This window comes from Oncorhynchus mykiss, chromosome 14 (assembly GCF_057628025.1).
Source record: "Oncorhynchus mykiss isolate SJ-2025 chromosome 14, ASM5762802v1, whole genome shotgun sequence".
Taxonomy (NCBI): Eukaryota; Metazoa; Chordata; class Actinopteri; order Salmoniformes; family Salmonidae; genus Oncorhynchus; species Oncorhynchus mykiss.
Window position 1 is genome coordinate 8886877 of NC_143035.1, and position 18611 is coordinate 8905487.

The 18611-nt window shown below is 41.7% G+C and overlaps 2 protein-coding genes across 2 annotated transcripts; one reads left to right on the plus strand and one right to left on the minus strand.

Annotated features, from left to right (window-relative positions):
- The first annotated feature begins 84 nt into the window (after nucleotides 1–84).
- Nucleotides 85–1346, plus strand: LOC110488714 (mitochondrial import receptor subunit TOM5 homolog). The gene is made up of 2 exons (XM_021561033.3): nucleotides 85–347; nucleotides 928–1346. Exons 1-2 carry the CDS (start codon nucleotides 227–229, stop codon nucleotides 960–962), a joined length of 156 nt encoding a protein of 51 aa, XP_021416708.1. The 5' UTR covers nucleotides 85–226; the 3' UTR covers nucleotides 963–1346.
- Nucleotides 1347–8645: 7299 nt separating this feature from the next.
- LOC110488715 (glyoxylate reductase/hydroxypyruvate reductase) lies at nucleotides 8646–13088 on the minus strand. The gene is made up of 9 exons (XM_090198290.1): nucleotides 12805–13088; nucleotides 11586–11716; nucleotides 11348–11420; nucleotides 11149–11265; nucleotides 10864–10952; nucleotides 10607–10708; nucleotides 10357–10492; nucleotides 10113–10243; nucleotides 8646–9882 (listed from the first exon to the last, which is right to left on the minus strand). Exons 1-9 carry the CDS (start codon nucleotides 12888–12890, stop codon nucleotides 9761–9763), a joined length of 987 nt encoding a protein of 328 aa, XP_090054416.1. The 5' UTR covers nucleotides 12891–13088; the 3' UTR covers nucleotides 8646–9760.
- Between the last annotated feature and the right edge of the window lie 5523 nt (nucleotides 13089–18611).

Below are 18611 nucleotides of genomic sequence, written 5' to 3' on the forward strand. Positions count from 1 at the left end.
ATTGCTTTGCCTTCCCCCCCATTGTAGAGTTTGTACCTCTACGGACATTGTACTTAAAGTAATCCTTAAACGCAATTTCCGGTTTAAACAGTCACGCGTCCGTCAACAAGCACGAGTAGGGCTCCGAGAATCAAGGCAAAGGGCCAGCATAATACTAAGGAAACCTCAGCCATAAAATCACAATCAGGTGAGGATAGAGTATAAAACCTTTACAGACCACGCCGAGATGTTTAAACTCGAGGGGTTAGAGCCGAAAATGGACCCAGAAGAGATGAAGAAAAAGATGCGACAGGATGTAATCTCGTCCGTGCGCAATTTTCTAATCTATATTGCCCTTCTCAGAGCCAGTAAGTATTGGTTTTCACATTGCTCTCGGGTTGCACACGTTCTGCTTGTTCTGCATTGCAGCCGACCGTGTCAGCGACTGCCGACTTACAAAGAACCTTGCATCATAAATAACTACTCATTGTTATTTATAGATCAGTCAGTCACAATTTACCCATGATACATTACGGTTATTAAACTCTCGAACACTGCCATTATCTCACAATATATTGTGTAATATATGGGTCAGTGTATCCCGAAACCCAACTTCAATGGAGTAGGGAGGTCCCAAGGATCCAAGATGGCACAGACTGTAATGCATGTCGCACTCACCTGCTCAGTGTTCAGACAGGAGAATGTACAGTGAATCAATGACATCACTAGACGTGATCCTTTACAAATCATCCATCAGGTTCCCTTCTTTTGACCTGGGAGCCAGCTTTCTGGTCTTTGCATGAGAATGAATGGTCATTAATCTAGATAATATCCCCAAGGGTTTTGATATATATTTTGACCATAAACAGCACCTCAATCAAAAAGGAACATTTTATGGATAATTTACTAAGTTAAGTTTGACTATTTCTTTCCTTTGCCCCCACACAGCTCCGTATATCTTGAAGAAGTTGGACAGCATTTGAGACTATCTGCCTCCAGTATTCCCACTTGGGCAGTTTAATGCAACAAGGTCGATGGACATCACCATAACAGGGGAACAATTAACAAAGCGGCGAGCTAAACACCATCATACGGATCCTATATGGAAGACTTCTTTATAGGCTACAGTGAAGACATTACGTTGTGTCCTCCCATTGCACTTGAACATTAAGATGTAATTTGTAGTCATCGATGTGTCATCTTATTTTTCATGGTTACCTTTTATGTTAGTGCTCAATAAGAGAACATCTGATTTTGTTTTGAGTGTTTTGGCGATCTTTTCCATGGTCCCTCAATGAGAGTGTTGTGTAATTGGACATGTGAATTTTGTTGGTCATCACATGCAATAAAGAGAAGACATGTTTAAATATTGATTGCATGGTTTTTGGTAATTATCAGGTATACATTTCTTGAAAAAGCAATGCCCAAAAGCAAGACCCCTTGAACTGTTCATTTGAAGATATTCTGTAGATTCTCAGGTATACAACAAATAGGATGGTAGAGGGTATTATACCAAATTTGCTTCCCTCATAGATAACTGCTTGCCCCTTGGACTCCACGGCATCATGAAGGCAAGGGAGAAGAACTCTCAAGCAGTGCAGTACAGCAACCATCATTACCTGAATATGCCAAATGGGGGGCGCTCTTGTCTTATTTTTGAGGACATCAGAATTCTGACCATGAAGCTGGTGATTTCATTCATAACTGAATCAGTGTAAACAGACAATGCAATTATTTCAAATGCAGGGTTTTTCTTCAGATAAGATTGCAAAATATTCTCATATATTATTACTTAAGAAGGGATGGGATGCATGCACGAATGAAGTGCGAGCAAGAAGGCGCAGCCATGGTTGGGCCTGGGAGGTCATAGGTTCACCCACTTGGGAGCCAGACCCAGCCAATCAGAATGAGTTTTCCCCCACAAAAGTTATTACAGACATAAATACTCCTGAGTCTCAGACGATCCCACATGTGAAAAAGCTGGATGTGGAGGTTCTGGGCTGGTGTGGTTAAACATGGTATGCGGTTGTCAAGCTGGTTGGATGTACTGCCAAATTCTCTAAAATGACATCGGAGGCGGTTTATGGTAGAGAAATTAACATTCAATTATCTGGCAACAGCTCTGGTGGACATTCCTGCAGTCAGCATGCCAATTGCATGCTCCCTCAAGACTTGAGATATCTGTGACATTGTGTTGTGTGACAAAAATGCGCATTTTAGAGTGGCTTTTCATTGCCCTCAGCACAAAGCTGTTTAATCAGCTTTGTGATATGCCACACCTGTCCGGCGGATGGATTATCTTGGCAAATGATAAATGCTCACTAAGAGGGATGTAAGCAAATGTGCATAAAATTTGAGAGAATTAAACTGGCATTTTTTTTACATATTTTATTTCAGCTCATGAAAAATGGAACCAACACCTTATATGTTGCTTTTATATTTTTGTTCAGTATACATTTCAGTAATTAGCAATCCTAAATGTGATGGACAGTGGATAAATTGAAGGGTTGAAAATATTTCTCTGAAAACGAACTCATAGCCATTTATTGTTGCAGCCAATCAGCTGCTAACTGTGTCTTTCACCGCAGATGAGATCACCTCACTGCCTGATACACCCGTGTGCTTTGCCTTTAACTCAGCGATGAGTTTAAAAAAAACATGGACTCAGTTATGACTATCATAAACTTTATCCGATCAACATATAGCCTAACATTGCTTGTTTCGTAGTTTGCTGAGCTCCATGATCTTCTATTACATCATGACTTTCAGTGGCTAAGCAAGGGTAATGCTCTCAAGCAGTGGCGATTTTAGCATGTAAATATTGGTGGGGCAAAAAAGAAAGATGCATGCCAGAAAAGCCACTAAACAATGCATTAATTGTGCTGTATCGGTGTCAAACGTTGCCCACAAACTGTTAGGGCCTACATAAAGCTGTCCCAACATCTTACCACTGCTACACCTGGCTATCAGCGGAGCCTAGTCTGGCAGCGAAACAGTTCATTCAGCCTCATTTACTGCCTTTAAAAAAACATAGCTGATATGGCTGACTTGCTTAAACAAATGTGGTTTCTAATGAAAATTGAGATGTACAAACTATGGCATAAGGGGACAGCAATAGGACGAGGCAATCAGTCATTTCGATTAAGACATTTGAGCGAGCTAGCTTGGATGTAGTCAATATAACTATTTGTTTAGCACTTTTGAAATGTACAGCGACTGGTCGACACTGCTCTCAAGAGAGCAGCCTATGTGAGTTTAGGGAGTGACATCTTAATTTGCGACTACATGGGAGGGATAAAACAGTTATTGACATGATTGAGAAACATATTTTCTGATTAAATGTGTTCTTTTCTCCTCTGATTTGAGCCCAAACAAAACACTCCATTTCCCTACAACTATTTGTTTAGCACTTTTGAAATGTATAGGGACAGAATTCAGAACATGGGCTGTTCTTACAGTGTTCTCCCTGTACACCAAGTCAGAACCATAGGATAAATAAAGGGGGCATATAAACAGACAATGAAAGCTTTTACAATATTCAATGATTACATTTCTCTAAAACAGGTTATTGGCTACATTTTCACCACCAAGTCAAAACCGTAGGTGTAATTAAGAGCGGTAAATAGACCAAATTATTAGGGTGAGGTACATGGGCTACTAACATATTACTACACGACATACACATAGTATTACTTTCTTAGCTACAGTATACATATCTCCCTGGCATATTACATCATTTATGCAGTATCATACAATAAACATTTTCGACTCACCTCGTTGTGCTTTGCCCACTTGAACAGAAAGGTGGCTCGGCGGTCCTTCGTGGGCAAATTTTGTCATCAAAGTCTGGCATTCTCTGGATTTATGGTGCATTCAAAACAACTGGGAACTTGCAAAAAACAAGGTCGAATCATGATGATGTCATTGATCTTTAGGTCGTAGCTCTAGAAAGAAGCTGGATTTACAATTCCGAGTTGGAGGACCGTTCAGGACGTACTTTCCCAGTCGGAGCTCGTTTATACCCGACTTCCCAGTTGTCTTAAGTCAAGTTTTCACAGTTCCGATTTAACAGCTCGGCACAAATAATGCTTCATTGTCAACATAGCCAATGTTGAATGTTTATAATTTTAAACATGAAAAAGAACCCCTTAATCCCAGATTTGGGACCACATAGCCACTCCACTGAATAGCAGGCTAGTGATTTCTTTGCCATGCTTGCAGTTAGCCACTGTCACTGATTCCTTCCAAACCACTCATTGTTGAATTTTTGATTTCTAACTTGTTGTGTAATGTTTATGTCCAATGGCCGATGAGCACCGATACGTTTTATCTATAATTTCTCTTCATTGTTCTCTTCATATGACAAGGATTACAAAGGATTTGCCAGTAGATTGTCGACTTGATTCATGATGATGACTGCTAGCTAAGATTTTGAAAGTCCAATCAAATCTACTATACATAACGTGATCTGATGTCATTTTATCAGTGGCCAATGACCTTGAGCCTTCTTGGAGGGGCACTTCTAATGTAACTCTATGGCAGCACCCAGGGGGCTAGAATTTTCTAGCTCTACCCTTAGACTTTGCGGTGACGTAGTGTCCCCATGAGTGACAGAACACTGAGCCAATCACCGCACAATGGTTTTCGGCTGGCATGTCCCACCACCACAGAAAGCACTGAGCTAGGCTGAAACACCTGCATTTTGGAGCTGCCTTACTCAAGAAAACAAAAAAGAGACCATGTTTGTATGCTGCTTTATTAACTCAATGATATATCTATTTTTTTACATTGTTTGCAAACTGATATGTCACACGTATTAATGCCAGAATAACATGCAAAACAGGCAAGACCCCCCCCCCCCCAACAAAAATATACATTATCTTTTTAGCAAAAAATGTGGCGCTCAAACCAGATGAGGGTCGCTATGTGAGTTTAGGGTGTGACCTCTTCAATCAGTTGAATGGACCTAATTTGCGACTACATGGGAGGGATAAAACAGTTATTGCCATGATTGAAAAACGTACATATTTTAAAAATAAATCGGTTCTTTTCACCTCTGATTTAAGCCCAAACAAAACACTCTATTTCTCTACACTGCTCAACTCTATTAAGTCATCAGTACAGATCACTCCCTTGATGTAGGAGTTTTTAGATGAACTGAAAGCTTTGCAACGAGATTTGAGGAGTTTCATTTCCCCACAGAGGTGGTGCCGTTTGTTATAGGGGCCCATTCTCTGCTGGTGAGGGGGGAGAGACTTCTCAGAAAAAGCTAGTCAACTGAGATAAGCCATGCATAAAAGGTTTCCTATGTGTAAATAAAAACAAAAGTTCACGCTACGTATGTAAAACGGACAGGAAAGTAGAAATTAATCGTAACCGGCCGCGACTGGGAGGTCCGTGGGGCGACGCACAATTGGCCTAGCGTCGTCCGGGTTAGGGAGGGATTGGTCGGTAGGGATCTCCTTGTCTCATCGCGCACCAGCGACTCCTGTGGCGGGCCGGGCGCAGTGCGCGCTAGCCAAGGTTGCCGGGTGCATGGTGTAGCCTCCGACACATTGGTGCGGCTGGCTTCAGGGTTGGATGCGGGCTGTGTTAAGAAGCAGTACGGCTGGTTGGGTTGTGTATCGGAGGACGCATGACATTCAACCTTCGTCTCTCCCGAGCCCGTACGGGAGTTGTAGCAATGAGACAAGATAGTGCTACTACAACAATTGGATACCACGAAATTGGGGAGAAAAAGGGGTAAAATAAAAAAAAAATTAAAATTAAAAAAGAAAGTAGAAATTCATTAGTGTAATGCAGGTCAACTGCGTTATAAATACAAATGTGTTCCATTATTTCAACAATTTGAATTTAGCAGCATGTAATCCCATGTAGAAAATGTCTGGCCTCCCTGTTAATATCCTTTTTGAAATCTGCGGTGGGCCAACACTTCAGGGCCCACCGCTCCTTCCTGGCAGCCTGCAGTACACGCTTCAGGGCCCTTCTTAATGCAGTGGAGGGGGATGAAGGAGGTGGCGCTGAAGGAGCCAGTGTGATGGAGCTGGACCCAGAGGTGGTGTTTCAGGAGGAGAGGCTGGACAACAAGCAGAACGGGGGCAGGCTCTCTGAGGAGAATTATGAGGAGGGCTCACCAAGGGGGACGAGGAATAATAAAGTATGAGACTGGGAGTAGTAATACAACAAGAGATACAGCTGCCTAGCCAATCAGATAGTAGTGTGGGAGGGACGTGGGAGGATGGGGGAGAGGGTCACACAGAGGGTTTTCTGGTGAATGGAGGGATCATGTTTAAAGTGAAAGTCGGAGTGGAGGGATAAGGATCAGAAGATGGATGTAGTGGTGAAGAGTGTGCAGGTGAACTCCTCCTATCCAGACACAGCAGGTGTGTTCAATGATCCTCCATTCCCATCTGAGGACACAGGATGAGCCAGCAAATGAAGAGAAAGACATGCTCAGCCCGAAGGGACATATTGCAAGCTCATCCAACCACCAATCTAGCTCTGATCCTCAGACAGAGACTCCAAGACAACATGGATGGAGGAGATGGTTTGTCTGACAACGAGGGCCTAGATAGCAAACCAAGACCTGGGCCTTTCCTGCATTCTCAACCCCATAAGTCAGCTTGGCAGTGGGCCATTAGGAGAAGACAGCCTCCTAAACACCACCATCAGTGAGACTCAGGCAGAAGGCAATGAGGCTGTTAGGTCACTTCAAAGCTTAGAGGCAACAAACGCCTCCTCTTTCTGCTCTGCGTCCTCTTCCTCCCTTATGTTCCCAGTAACCTCTGTCCCCTTCGAGCAGGGCCACAGTTTCAGCAACAGCTTCATCCTCCATGTGTAGTTGCAAACCGTAGTCTGGCTTTTTTATGGCGGTTTTGGAGCAGTGGCTTCCTCCTTGCTGAGTGGCCTTTCAGGTTACATCGATATAGGACACATTTTACTGTGGATATAGATACTTTTGTACCTGTTTCCTCCAGCATCTTCACAAGGTCCTTTGCTGTTGTTCTGGGATTGATTTGCACTTTTCACACCGAACTACGTTCATCTCTAGGAGTCAGAATGTGTCTCCTTCCTGAGAGGTATGACGGCTGTGTGGTACCATGGTGTTTATACTTGTGTACTATTGTTTGTACAGATGAATGTGGTACCTTCAGGCGTTTGGAAATTGCTCCCAAGGATGACCCAGACTTGTGGAGGTCTACAATTTATTTTCTGAGGTCTTGGCTGATTTTTCATGAGTTTGAAGGTTGGCCTTGAAATACATCCACAGGTACACCTCCAATTGACTCAAATGATGTCAATTAGCCTATCAGAAGCTTCTAAAGCCATGACATCATTTTCTGGAATTTTCCAAGCTGTTTAAAGGCACAGTCAACTTAGTGTATGTAAACTTCTGACCCACTGGAATTGTGATACAGTGAATTATAAGTGAAATAATCTGTCTGTAAACAATTTTTGGAAAAATTACTTGTGTCATGCACAAAGCAGATGTCCTAACCAACTTGCCAAAACTATAGTTTGTTAACAAGAAATGTATGGAGTGGTTGAAAAACTAGTTTTAATGACAACCTAAGTGTATGTAAACTTCCGACTTCAACTGTAGTCTCGCTATTGTTATTTTACTCTGCTCTTTAAATTCTTGTTACTTTTATTTCTTATTCATATTTTTAAACTGCATTGTTGGTTATGGGCTTGTAAGTAAGCATTTCACTGTAAGCTGTTGTATTCGTCACATGTGACTAATAACATTTAATTTGACTATTGCACTGTTTTACATTAATGAAAAAAATTATAGTAATGTTGACCCTAACAGGTTCCCATACACAATTGATGATTTTGGAATGCACAAAATCATCAATAAACTTGTCCCGAAGCCACTCCTGCGTTGTCTTGGCTGTGTGCCGTTGTCCTGTTGGAAGGTGAACCTTCACCCCAGTTTGAGGTCCTGAGCGTTCTGGAGCAGGTTTTCATCATGGATCTCTCTGTACTTTGCTCCGTTCATCTTTCCTTCGACCCTGACTAGTCTCCCAGTTCCTGCTACTAAAAAACATCCCCACTTCCATCTGGCCACTCTACCATTAAGGCCTGATTGGTGGAGTGCTGCAGAGATGGTTGTCCTTCTGGAAGCTTCTCCCGTCTCCACAGAGGAACTCTTGAGCTCTATCAGAGTGACCATCAGGTTCTTGGTCACCTCCCTGACCAAGGTCCATCTCCCCCGATTGCTCAGTTTGGCCGGGCGGCCAGCTCTATGAAGGGTCTTGGTGGTTCCAAACTTCTTCCATTGAAGAACGATGGAGGCCACTGTGTTCTTGGGGACCTTCAATGCTGCAGACATGTTTTGGTACCCTTCCCCAGATCTGTGTCTCGACACAATCCTGTCTCAGAGCTCTACGGACAATTCCTTTGACCTCATGGCTTGGTTTTTGTCCTGACATGCCCTGTCAACTGTGGGACCTTATATAGACAGGTGTGTGCCTTTCCAAAGCATGTCCAAACAAATTGAATTTACCACAGGTGGACTCCAATCAAGTTGTATAAACATCTTAAGGATGATCAATGGAAACAGGATGCACCTGAGCTCAATTTCCGAGTCTCATAGCAAAGAGTCTGAATACTTAATACTTATATTTTTCGTAAATTGGCAAAAAAAAATTATTGTGTGTAGATTGAGGGGGGAAATGATTTAATCAATTTTAGAACAAGGCTGTAAGGTAACAAAATGTGTAAAAAGCGAACGGGTCTGAATACTTTCCTAATGCACTATATGTACTGCACTGTCTACTCTAGAAGATAGCTGTAACATAAAATGCAACACGATATCATAGAACATGTGGGGAGAGAATGGAACTCTTTGAGAGAATATTTACCATGCATTACATCACACACTATTTCTAAGTAGGATCACTATTGAAGAGGGATGGAAATAAGCTACATGGGAACCACACTGATCCCTGACTACTGTGTTTTAATGTTTAATGTCTTTATTTAACTAGGCAAGTCAGTTAAGAACAAATTCTTATTTACAATGACAGCCAACCCCGGCCAAACCCTAACCACGCTGGGCCAATAGTGTGCCACCCTATGGGACTCCCAATCACGGCCGGCCCATATGTTCTATTCTGGTAGCATTATTCATTGTTAATTTACTCAAGGCTCTAGAATTATTTTTAATGGGGAAAATAATATGTTCTCACATGTGTGTTAGACTACAGATGGAGTGTTTTACCATAGAATTTGAAACCAATTAATTGGCGATGGAGTGTATATCAATATGTTAAACACACATCTCAACTGGAATGAGAACAACAGAACATTACCATCACAACTACTAATTTACTATTTTAGTTAAGTATTTTGTGCAATCACATTAGACAGAAAGTGTTTCATAAGAACGAGAAGGCCACTGCAATGAATTAGTAGTGTGTGCACTCATTGTGGTGCTTATCTACGTCTTTCAAAGGAAGCCATGGCTGACCCTTAGGAGCGCTGTCAGAGAGTGCCAAGGCACGTTCTCAAAATGTCAATAGTATACACTTCCTCCTTCAAAATTCAAGTCAAATACCACAAATGTGTTATTTCTTTAAACATTGTAAGATCTAAGAGCGAGAGGCAAAGGTTGACCTTCATGTTTCGAGAGCATGTTAATACAACTGCAATACTCCATCACAGATTAATTTCCTGGTCACTTACGGCTCTAACCTTCCTGGTAATGACTACTGATTGGGTGACCAAAATGATTCTAAGGAGGACAGAGGCAGAGTTGAATAGTCGTAGAGCAGCACTAGAATTGGAGTTCGCTGGGCATGTCTGTGCCCTGTAGGCCTGCCAGCAGGTTGTTGGCGGACAGCTCTGCCATGATGCCACGTGTGGAGTAGGTGGCACTGCCAATGTGGGGTAAGACCACTGCAGGGGGAGAGAGGAGGGGAAATGTATTAGCAGGGACATGATCGCACTGCAGAGATTTGGTCGCAAAATAACGGGTTGATTTTAATGAGAAGATTTAAGAAAAAAAATATGATTGATTAATCTGGAAACATCACAACAGCGATCAGAGAGAAACCAATAGACGACACTGAGATGGCTCAGTAAACTGCCTTCCTCCCTCCGTTTCTCTCATGATCCTATTAACTCACCACAGTTTTTGAGGGTGAGGAGGGGGTGGTCAGTGGGGAGTGGTTCTGGGGTTGTGACGTCCAGCCCAGCGCAAGCTATCTGACCACTGGACAGAGCCCAATACAGATCCTCCTGATTCACTACTGCACCCCTATCACACACACAGTGGAAGTTAGCTCTATATTTATAGCTTTGAACTGTGTTCATTTCAAAACCCAGTCCGTGTGGTTGGTTTGGCACTGCGCTACGTGTTTCATGGAGTACCTGCTGGTGTTGATGAAGACAGCCGTGTTCTTCATCTTGCAGAAGAAATCCTTGTTACACAGCCCCTGGGTATCTGGTGTGAGGGCGCAGGACACCACAACAAAATCACTCTCAGACACCAGCGTGTCCAAGGGCACTGCAACAGAGAGGAGGGCAGAAGAGAGAGGAAGAAACAATCAAATAAACATCTCATCTGATTCTCACCCTCTCGGACTTTGCTGTTTCCCCAAGCCCTTCCAACCCTGCTCACCGTATTCTCCTTCCACTTCAGCAGCATATGATTTGTCTGTTCTTCCAGAGTACAGGAGCTTCTTCACTCCAAACGGTTTCAGCCTCCTGGCTATGGCCATACCTGAGGGAAAACAGCATTGACTCCAGACAATCAATCAAGCAATGAATAAGCCCTTTTGTCCTGCCCTTTCAGCTACTATATGGATTGTATAGACCTCACTAAGGGCAGGAGTCACAGAATCCAGTAAGTCAATCCAGCAATCATCGTCACTCTACCTATGCGTCCCAGTCCAATGACACCAACAGTGCTGCCTGACAGACCATAACCACACAACCACAGAGGTTTCCAGGTGCTCCAGCCTCCACTGAGAGAGAGAGAGAGAGAGAGAGATTTTAAAAAAGTGAATTGAGGACACATTCTGGTGTACTCAAATTCATTTTAGATAGAAGTGTGGTTAGGCAACACATCCATAAAGTATCACTGTACAACATGTCAGAGTGATCCTCTGGAGCTGGAGTCTAATTGAAGGAAATGTATCTGTGTGTTTATTGGGTACTGACTTTATAACCTCCACCACGCCCTCTGGTAGCCGCCGAGCTGTAGCCAGGAGCAGGGCGACGGTCAGCTCCGCCGTGGCATCAGTCAGGACGTCTGGAGTATAGCCCACACGCACCCCTCTGCACAGAACATGGAGAGGACGGCACAATGAGGGTTGCTGACTTCGATGTGAGGCGAAAGGCATTTGATAGTTGGCCTTACCGTTTCTTGATCTCATCCATGGCCATGTGGTCAAATCCGACAGATAAGGTACTTATCACCTTCAGGTTTGGACCTGGACACAAATCCATAGTTACGTGTTAGGAAAAGACAGAATGGAAACTATCATACAACACATATACTGTTTAACACGTGTCTAGCAGCCTCGTGAATTCCATATATTGAAAAATACTGAGAGGTGCTGTTTGAGTTCATCTGATCCAGGATATGTCCAGTGTACCTGCTGCGTCCAGAACTTCAGTGTCGATCTTGTCCGACAGGAGACACAGCAGCCCATGGGCCCCCGCCACGCCCTTCAGAAGCTCCGCCCTTGAAACAGGCTCATCCGAGTCCCACAGTGAAACCTTACATCTGTTTCCATGGAAACGAGGGAGACGGGAGGTAAAAGGGGAGAGACTAGATTAAGATGAGACAAAGACAATTCATAACATTAGTACATAGTACAATATTCTCTGTGTATTCTGGATGGTCTGTCTGTTTTTTCAAGGTGTCCGTCTCCTTCTCTTCCCCTTACAGACAACCTTACCCATCGCTTTAATCTTTATTATACCTCTTTACTTTTGTTAAATGTTGCATGGGTGTTTGTAAGTGTTATAACGCCTTAGGAACCTTATTACAAGTTCAGAGTACCCGCTATAACGTGTGACCTGGAATAAAGGTCATCAACAACTCCAGTAAACTTTCACCTTTTGAACACATGAACACACAATTACCCTCCACTTCATATGTGTGTGAAAATGTGTGCAATGCATTTATACAGCAGTAAGTAGACTAGCACTAGAATTAAGTAGCACGACTATGACACAAATCCTTAGATGTCACACAGTCACAGGCGTGCACGATAGATGAAAAGTGACAGCGCATGAAAAACTCATTAGGCTAGTTAGCCAAGTATATCTCAACTCCGTGGAGTTGATATGTACTTGGCTACATTAGTTGTACTTGGCTATAGGTTACCACACTCTCGCCAGCAGATCTGACCTGCTTGCTTACAGCTGCACTAGGGTCGGACAACATTCCTGAATTGTCCCATTATCCCAACTGTTACAACAAGAATCCTTAATTAAGTAAACTGCCGTTTTTATCCTCTTGTCAACTAGCAGTTGCAACAACAGCCATTATGGAATGTCAGGTCGCGTTGAACAACAGATGAGCAGATTGGCTGACACTGCCATTCCAAAATGGCTTCTGTGGCTTCTGCTATGTAGCATGAGGATGAAAAGGACAGTTTCACAAAAATGTGCAGTCATTCAATCTTCTTGGTGTAACAGTTGGGATAATGGGGCAATTTGGAGTTCAAAGCATTTCTCATCCCTGGATTGAGATTTGTTTTCCGAGTCATATCTTGTGCCATCTCTGCGGTGTCATAATATACACCGGTATGCTGTCCGACCCTAGTGCAGCCGTAAGGGAGCAAATCGGATCTGCTGGCTACATACACTCCAGCCTGTGACAGAATCTTCAATCCCTCCTGTGGGATGCGTCTTGTTATGAAAACCTTCATGATCTTCTGTGCAGTGTGCATCCTCCAAAGGACGGGAAACGTCAGAATAACTGCTTGAAATAACGTCCCGAATCTCCCTACAGTTGTAGCTAAGTTTGCTGATTGTTTAGTGTTCACAATGACATTTAAACGTGTGCACTAAAGGAACACTTCACACGGATCGCAATGTGGCACCACTTACCAAGTGTAGGGCAAACAACATTGCGCATGTGCAGTACTGCATTCGATTCCTGAGAGAGACTCATTGGGAGAATCTCCTCTCCTCCTTCTCAAAATCCATTGGATGAGAAAGCCAGAGGTCCCGCCCCTCTGACCTTCTCCTCCAATAGTGGCTATTGTAACTATTGGAAACCTTTTCCCACTCCCGCGTCATTGGGCAGATTAGGTTTACAGAAATCCCCAAATAAATGTGTAAAGTGATCAAAAAAATGAAGTGAGTTGTGCAAGACATTTTTATGAATAAAACAATAAGTATAATATTTTTTTTAAACTTGTGCATGTTTTTCTCCTCTGACAAAACAAAAGCAGATTTAAAAATGATTCTGCGTTAAAAATAGGATTTACATGAGTATCCTCGATGAAAGGTGGCTATTGACGAGAGGACACTTCTGTTTGCCTACTAAAGGGTGTCCACTAGATAGCACAGCCACAAAGTCAAAATGGTCTATTATCGTACAAATTCATAAATATATATATATATATATATATATATATATATATATATATATATATATATATATATATTGGTCTTAATTTAAGGTTAGGGTAAGGCTATCAGTGTGGTTAAGGTTAGGTTTAAAATAACATTTTAAGAAGATCAATTTTAGAAATAGGCGGGGCTTATGAGTTTGTGGCTGTAGTAACTAGTGACGACCCTACTAACGAAATATCACGCTCCTCGAACACGGGTCACGGAGGAGAGAGGATATGAAGAACCGTCTTTTTTTCCGAACGAGAATCTCTCTTGGATGAGTTTTGCTGCGTTCATATGCAGCATTTACGTGCAAATCGGAACTAGGGATCTCAGAAATGCCCGACATGCTAACTGGTTGTAGTTATACACGTGCCGCGTTCAATCAGTTAGCAAGAATGTCAGATCATAACGTGTGTACAATTAATTGGTTAGAGAGAGGTCTCAAATACCACTTTAATTTGTATCCCCTGTAGCTGCATGCTGCGTTCCACTTGAACAGCCCTCCAACTGGCAATTACTAGTGGGAAACTCATCTATCATTCTATTGGTGCTTTCAAGAAAACTGGGAAATCCGGTTCAACAGATCAATTCATGACGTCAGTGATCTTCAGGTCAGGAAGTTGGAGCTCTAGAGAGATGCTTGAGTTTCTGACTTGGAATTCCAAGTTGGTTCCTGAGTGGCGCAGCGGTCTAAGGCACTGCATCTCAGTGCTAGAGGTGTCACTACAGACCCTGGTTTGATTCCAGGCTGTATCACAACCAGCTGTGATTGGGAGTCTCATAGGGAAAAATTATATTTTAAGCTTAGGCGTTATGGTTAGAATTAATGTAAGGGTTTGGGGGTTAGGTTCAGGGAAAATATATTTTTGAATGGAAATTAATTTTAGATCGCCACGAGGATAGAAGAACATAACGTGTGTTTAAGTGTGTGTGTGTTCTTCTATGCTAAACACTATTGTGTGTTTGTAGTTGAAGGACCCGCAGTTTGAGAGGACGAAAGATAGGACGTTGCTGCTGAATGACGTCACACACCGTGACCAGGGGCTCTACTCTATCAAACTGTCCTCTGGATTCACCTATGAGACCGTTCGCCTCACTGTCTCAGGTACAGGAGCTCAGGGGCTCCCAAGTGGCGCAGTGGTTGAAGGCACTGCATCTCAGGGATAGAGGCGTCACTACATGCCCTGGTTCAATTCCAGGCTGTATCACAACCGGCCTTAATTGGGAGTCCCATAGGGCAGCTCACAATTGGCCCAGCATGGTTAGGTTTTGGACGGGGTAGGCCATCATTGTAAAAATAATTTGTTCTTAACTGACTTGCCTAGTTAAATAAATAAAAGATGACTGTTAAAAAAAAATCCTAGTCGGAGCTAGTTTTTTTCAGAGTTCCCAATTATCTTGAATGCACTGAAGTCGGATGTTGGAGATTTCTGAGCTCTGAGTTCCCAGTTCCCAGCAGTTTTGAACATGACATTAGCTCCCACTTCTCCCACATGTTGATCTCTGACGTCACCTACTAAGGAAAGAACTTTGACGACAGCATTTCCGGCAGTTAAATGCAACAACAAACCTTTATTTTTTTTTAAATAAATCTACTAATATATTTTTTTAAGCCATAAATTGTTAACAAGCATGATAGCTGTGCTTATAGTTTATGGTTTATGTAGCTTGTTTGCCATTAGCCAATCGGCGTTTCTCAACAAGTTCAAAGCATGTGAATGCTTCCAACTGGTATTTACGACTTCACAACTGGTCAATTCCCTCCTCCCACTTGGTTACGAAAGCAACATTAGTCCCTACACACTGAGTATACAAAACATTATGAATACCTGCTCTTTCCATGATTTAGACTGACCAGGTGAATCCAGGTGAAAGCTATGATCCCTTATTGATGCCACTTGTTCAATCCACTTCAATCAGTGTAGATGAAGGGGAGGAGACAGATTAAAGAAGGATTTTTATGTCTTAAGGCATTGTGTATATGTACCATTCAGAGTGTGAATGGGCAAGACAAAAGATTTAACCTCTACGGGATCGGTGTCCCTATACCAGGGCGGTTGATGCTAACGTGCACTAACGTTTAATGAGACTAGAAGGACGTTGTAAGTAACAGAACACTTTCGGGAACATAGACACGTCTTATATGGGCAGAAAGTTTAAACTCTCGTTAATCTAACTGCACTGTCCAATTTACAGTAGCAATTACTGTGAAAAAAGACCATGCTATTGTTTGAGGAGAGTGCACAACAACAAAAAAATGTATCACGGAAACTGGTTTGAAAAATCTGTCGTTCTGCCCCTGAACAAAGCAATTAACCCACTGTTCCTAGGCCATCATTGTAAATAAGAATTTGTTTCTACCTACCTCATTTGCACACACTGTATATAGACTTTTTCTATTGTATTATTGACTGTATGTTTGTTTATCCCATGTGTAACTCTGTGTTGTTGTTTGTGACGCACTGCTTTGCTTTATCTTGGCCAGGTCGCAGTTGTAAATGAGAACTTGTTCTCAACTAGCCTACCTGGTTAAATAAAGGTGAAATTAAAAAAATGTAAAAACTGACTTGCCTAGTTAAATAAAGGTTAAATAAAAATACAAAAAATAACTGGGTTCTACAGTTTGAACCCCTGCTGTCTCTGGCTCCACACCCATCCCGCCTGGCCATCTAGATGTGTGAAAGTTAGTGTACTGTATAAGCTAATGATCCATCATGAATGACATTCCTGGGAGTGTGTAAACTTATATTTTGTATTACCATATCATGTTTGTATGTTCTCTATAGTTATGTACTTGAAAATGTTTCAATTGACCAATTCGACACATTTTGACAGACTTGATACAAAATACTGTGCAGTACTGCAATGCTTCACTGGGTCAATCTGCAACTTTGGACACGCTGCTGCCATCTAGTGGCCAAAATCTATATTGCACCCAAACTGCATTATTAAATCATGGCCTTTTTCTTGCATTTCAAAGATTATGGAACAAGCAAAAAAAATTGAAAACACATGTTTTTGGTTTGTATTATCTTTTACCAGATCTAATGTGTTATGTTCTCCTACATTCATTTCACATTTCCACAAACTTCAAAGTGTTTCCTTTCAAATGGTATCAAGAATATGCATATCCTTGCTTCAGGTCCTGAGCTACAGGACTTGGGTCATTTTAGGCGAAAATTGAAAAAAAAAAGGTTTGATCCTTAAGAGGTTTTAAGTGCCTTTTTAAAATGTATTTTTATTTAACGGGTCAAGTCAGTTAAGAACAAATTCGTATTTACGGCCTACAAAAGTCAAAAGGCCTCCTGCCTTTTATAATATAGGACAAAATACAGATCACGACAAGAGAGACAACACCACACTACATAAAGAGAGACCTAAGACAACAACATAGCAAGGCAGCAACACATGACAACACAGCATGGTAGCAACACAACATAACAACAATATGGTAGCAACACAACATGGTAGTAGCACAAAACATGGTACAAACATTATTGGGCACAGGCAAAAGCACAAAGGGCAAGAAGATAGAGACAATAATACATCACACAAAGCAGCCACAACTGTCAGTAAGGGTGTCCATGATTGAGTCTTTGAATGAAGAGATTGAGATAAAACTGGGTATGGGTAGTAGGTGCCAGGCGCACAAGTTTGTGTCAGGAGCTGCTGGGTTTTTCACGCTCTACAGTTTCCCATGTGTATCAAGAATGGTCCACCACCCAAAGGAAATCTAGCCAACTTGGCACAACTGTGGGAAGCATTGGAGTCAACATTGGCCAGAATTCTGAAGGCATTTACAGAGTCATATTTGACAACAAAATCTTTCTTTGGCTGTACATCCCATATGTGATCTCTCATTTCGGTTAAAGCTATTTCTGTCAGTTGATATGTTTTTGTTTGTTTTTCTGCTTTCCATAATTCCAGGACAATTCCTTGTTGTTGATCTAAAAAATTATAATAATTGGGTGGGTACTTACATTTGTTCTATTTCACATGTACAAGTGTGTATTACATGCATATGTGAACAGTGGCGTAAAGTACTTAAGTTGTCATTTTTGGTATCTGTATTTTACTATTTTTATTTTTGACAACTTTTACTATTACTTCACTATATTCCTAAAGAAAATAATGTACTTTTACTCCATACATTTTCCCTGACTCACAAAAGTACTTGTTACATTTTGAATTCTTAGCAGAACAGCAAAATGGTCCAATTCACACACTTATCAAGAGAACATCCCTGGTCATCTCTCCTGTCTCTGATCTGGCAGACTCACTAAACACAAATGCTTCGTTTGTAAATTATGTCTGAGTTTTGGAGTATGCCCCTGGCTATCCATAAATTTAAAAAACAAGAAAATCGTGCGGTCTGGTTTGCTTAATATAAGGAATTTGAAATGATTTAGACTTTTACTTTTGATACTTAAGTACATTTTATAAATCACATTTACTTTTGATACTTTTCTATATTTTACTTAAGTATGAGAATTGGGTACTTTTTCCACCACTGTGTGTGAATTAGAAATATGTTTTTTTTGCATAGCCCAACTCCACTTGAGACACCCTCGAATAGTGGAATCACGGCCGGGTCTGCCATTATCAATGGCGACCCTGGAGCAATTGGGGTTAAGTACCTTGTTCAAAGGCACATCACCAGATTTTCACCTATTCATCATTTCCCTGCCTTTACTGATTTCTGGGCATCCAACGTCCAATGAATGAATAAATTGATACTCATAATAAGATGATCAATATGAAATAAATAAAAGCATCATCAGTGTTCTTGTTTGTTTGTGCAGTAGCACATGTAACAGTTAATGAGTTGGAAATATGACAATACAGTTTGTTATAGGACTACAGTAGTTACGTAGTTATATAACAAGTATATGGTTTGTGGAAAGTAGCCTGCACTATACATAACTCAAATAGCCGGATTCGTGCAGATAACTCACAAAAGCAAAACAACCGAAATCAATAGCATATTCATCATTATAGAAATCTTGCCATTTCCCCTTTAAGAAAACCCATCCTACACGCCCCTCCTT

Bases quoted from the DNA above. Each gene is read 5' to 3' on its own strand.
- LOC110488715 (XM_090198290.1), bottom strand. From the start codon at position 12,890: ATGCACACTGCACAGAAGATCATGAAGGTTTTCATAACAAGACGCATC. The intron at 11,717-12,804 runs GTATGTAGCCAG...CCATGGAAACAG, and splicing joins ATTCTGTCACAGGCTGGAGT to ATGTAAGGTTTCACTGTGGG. The intron at 10,244-10,356 runs GTACTCCATGAA...TGTGTGTGATAG, and splicing joins GTCTTCATCAACACCAGCAG to GGGTGCAGTAGTGAATCAGG.
- LOC110488714 (XM_021561033.3), top strand. From the start codon at position 227: ATGTTTAAACTCGAGGGGTTAGAGCCGAAAATGGACCCAGAAGAGATG. The intron at 348-927 runs GTAAGTATTGGT...GCCCCCACACAG, and splicing joins TATTGCCCTTCTCAGAGCCA to CTCCGTATATCTTGAAGAAG.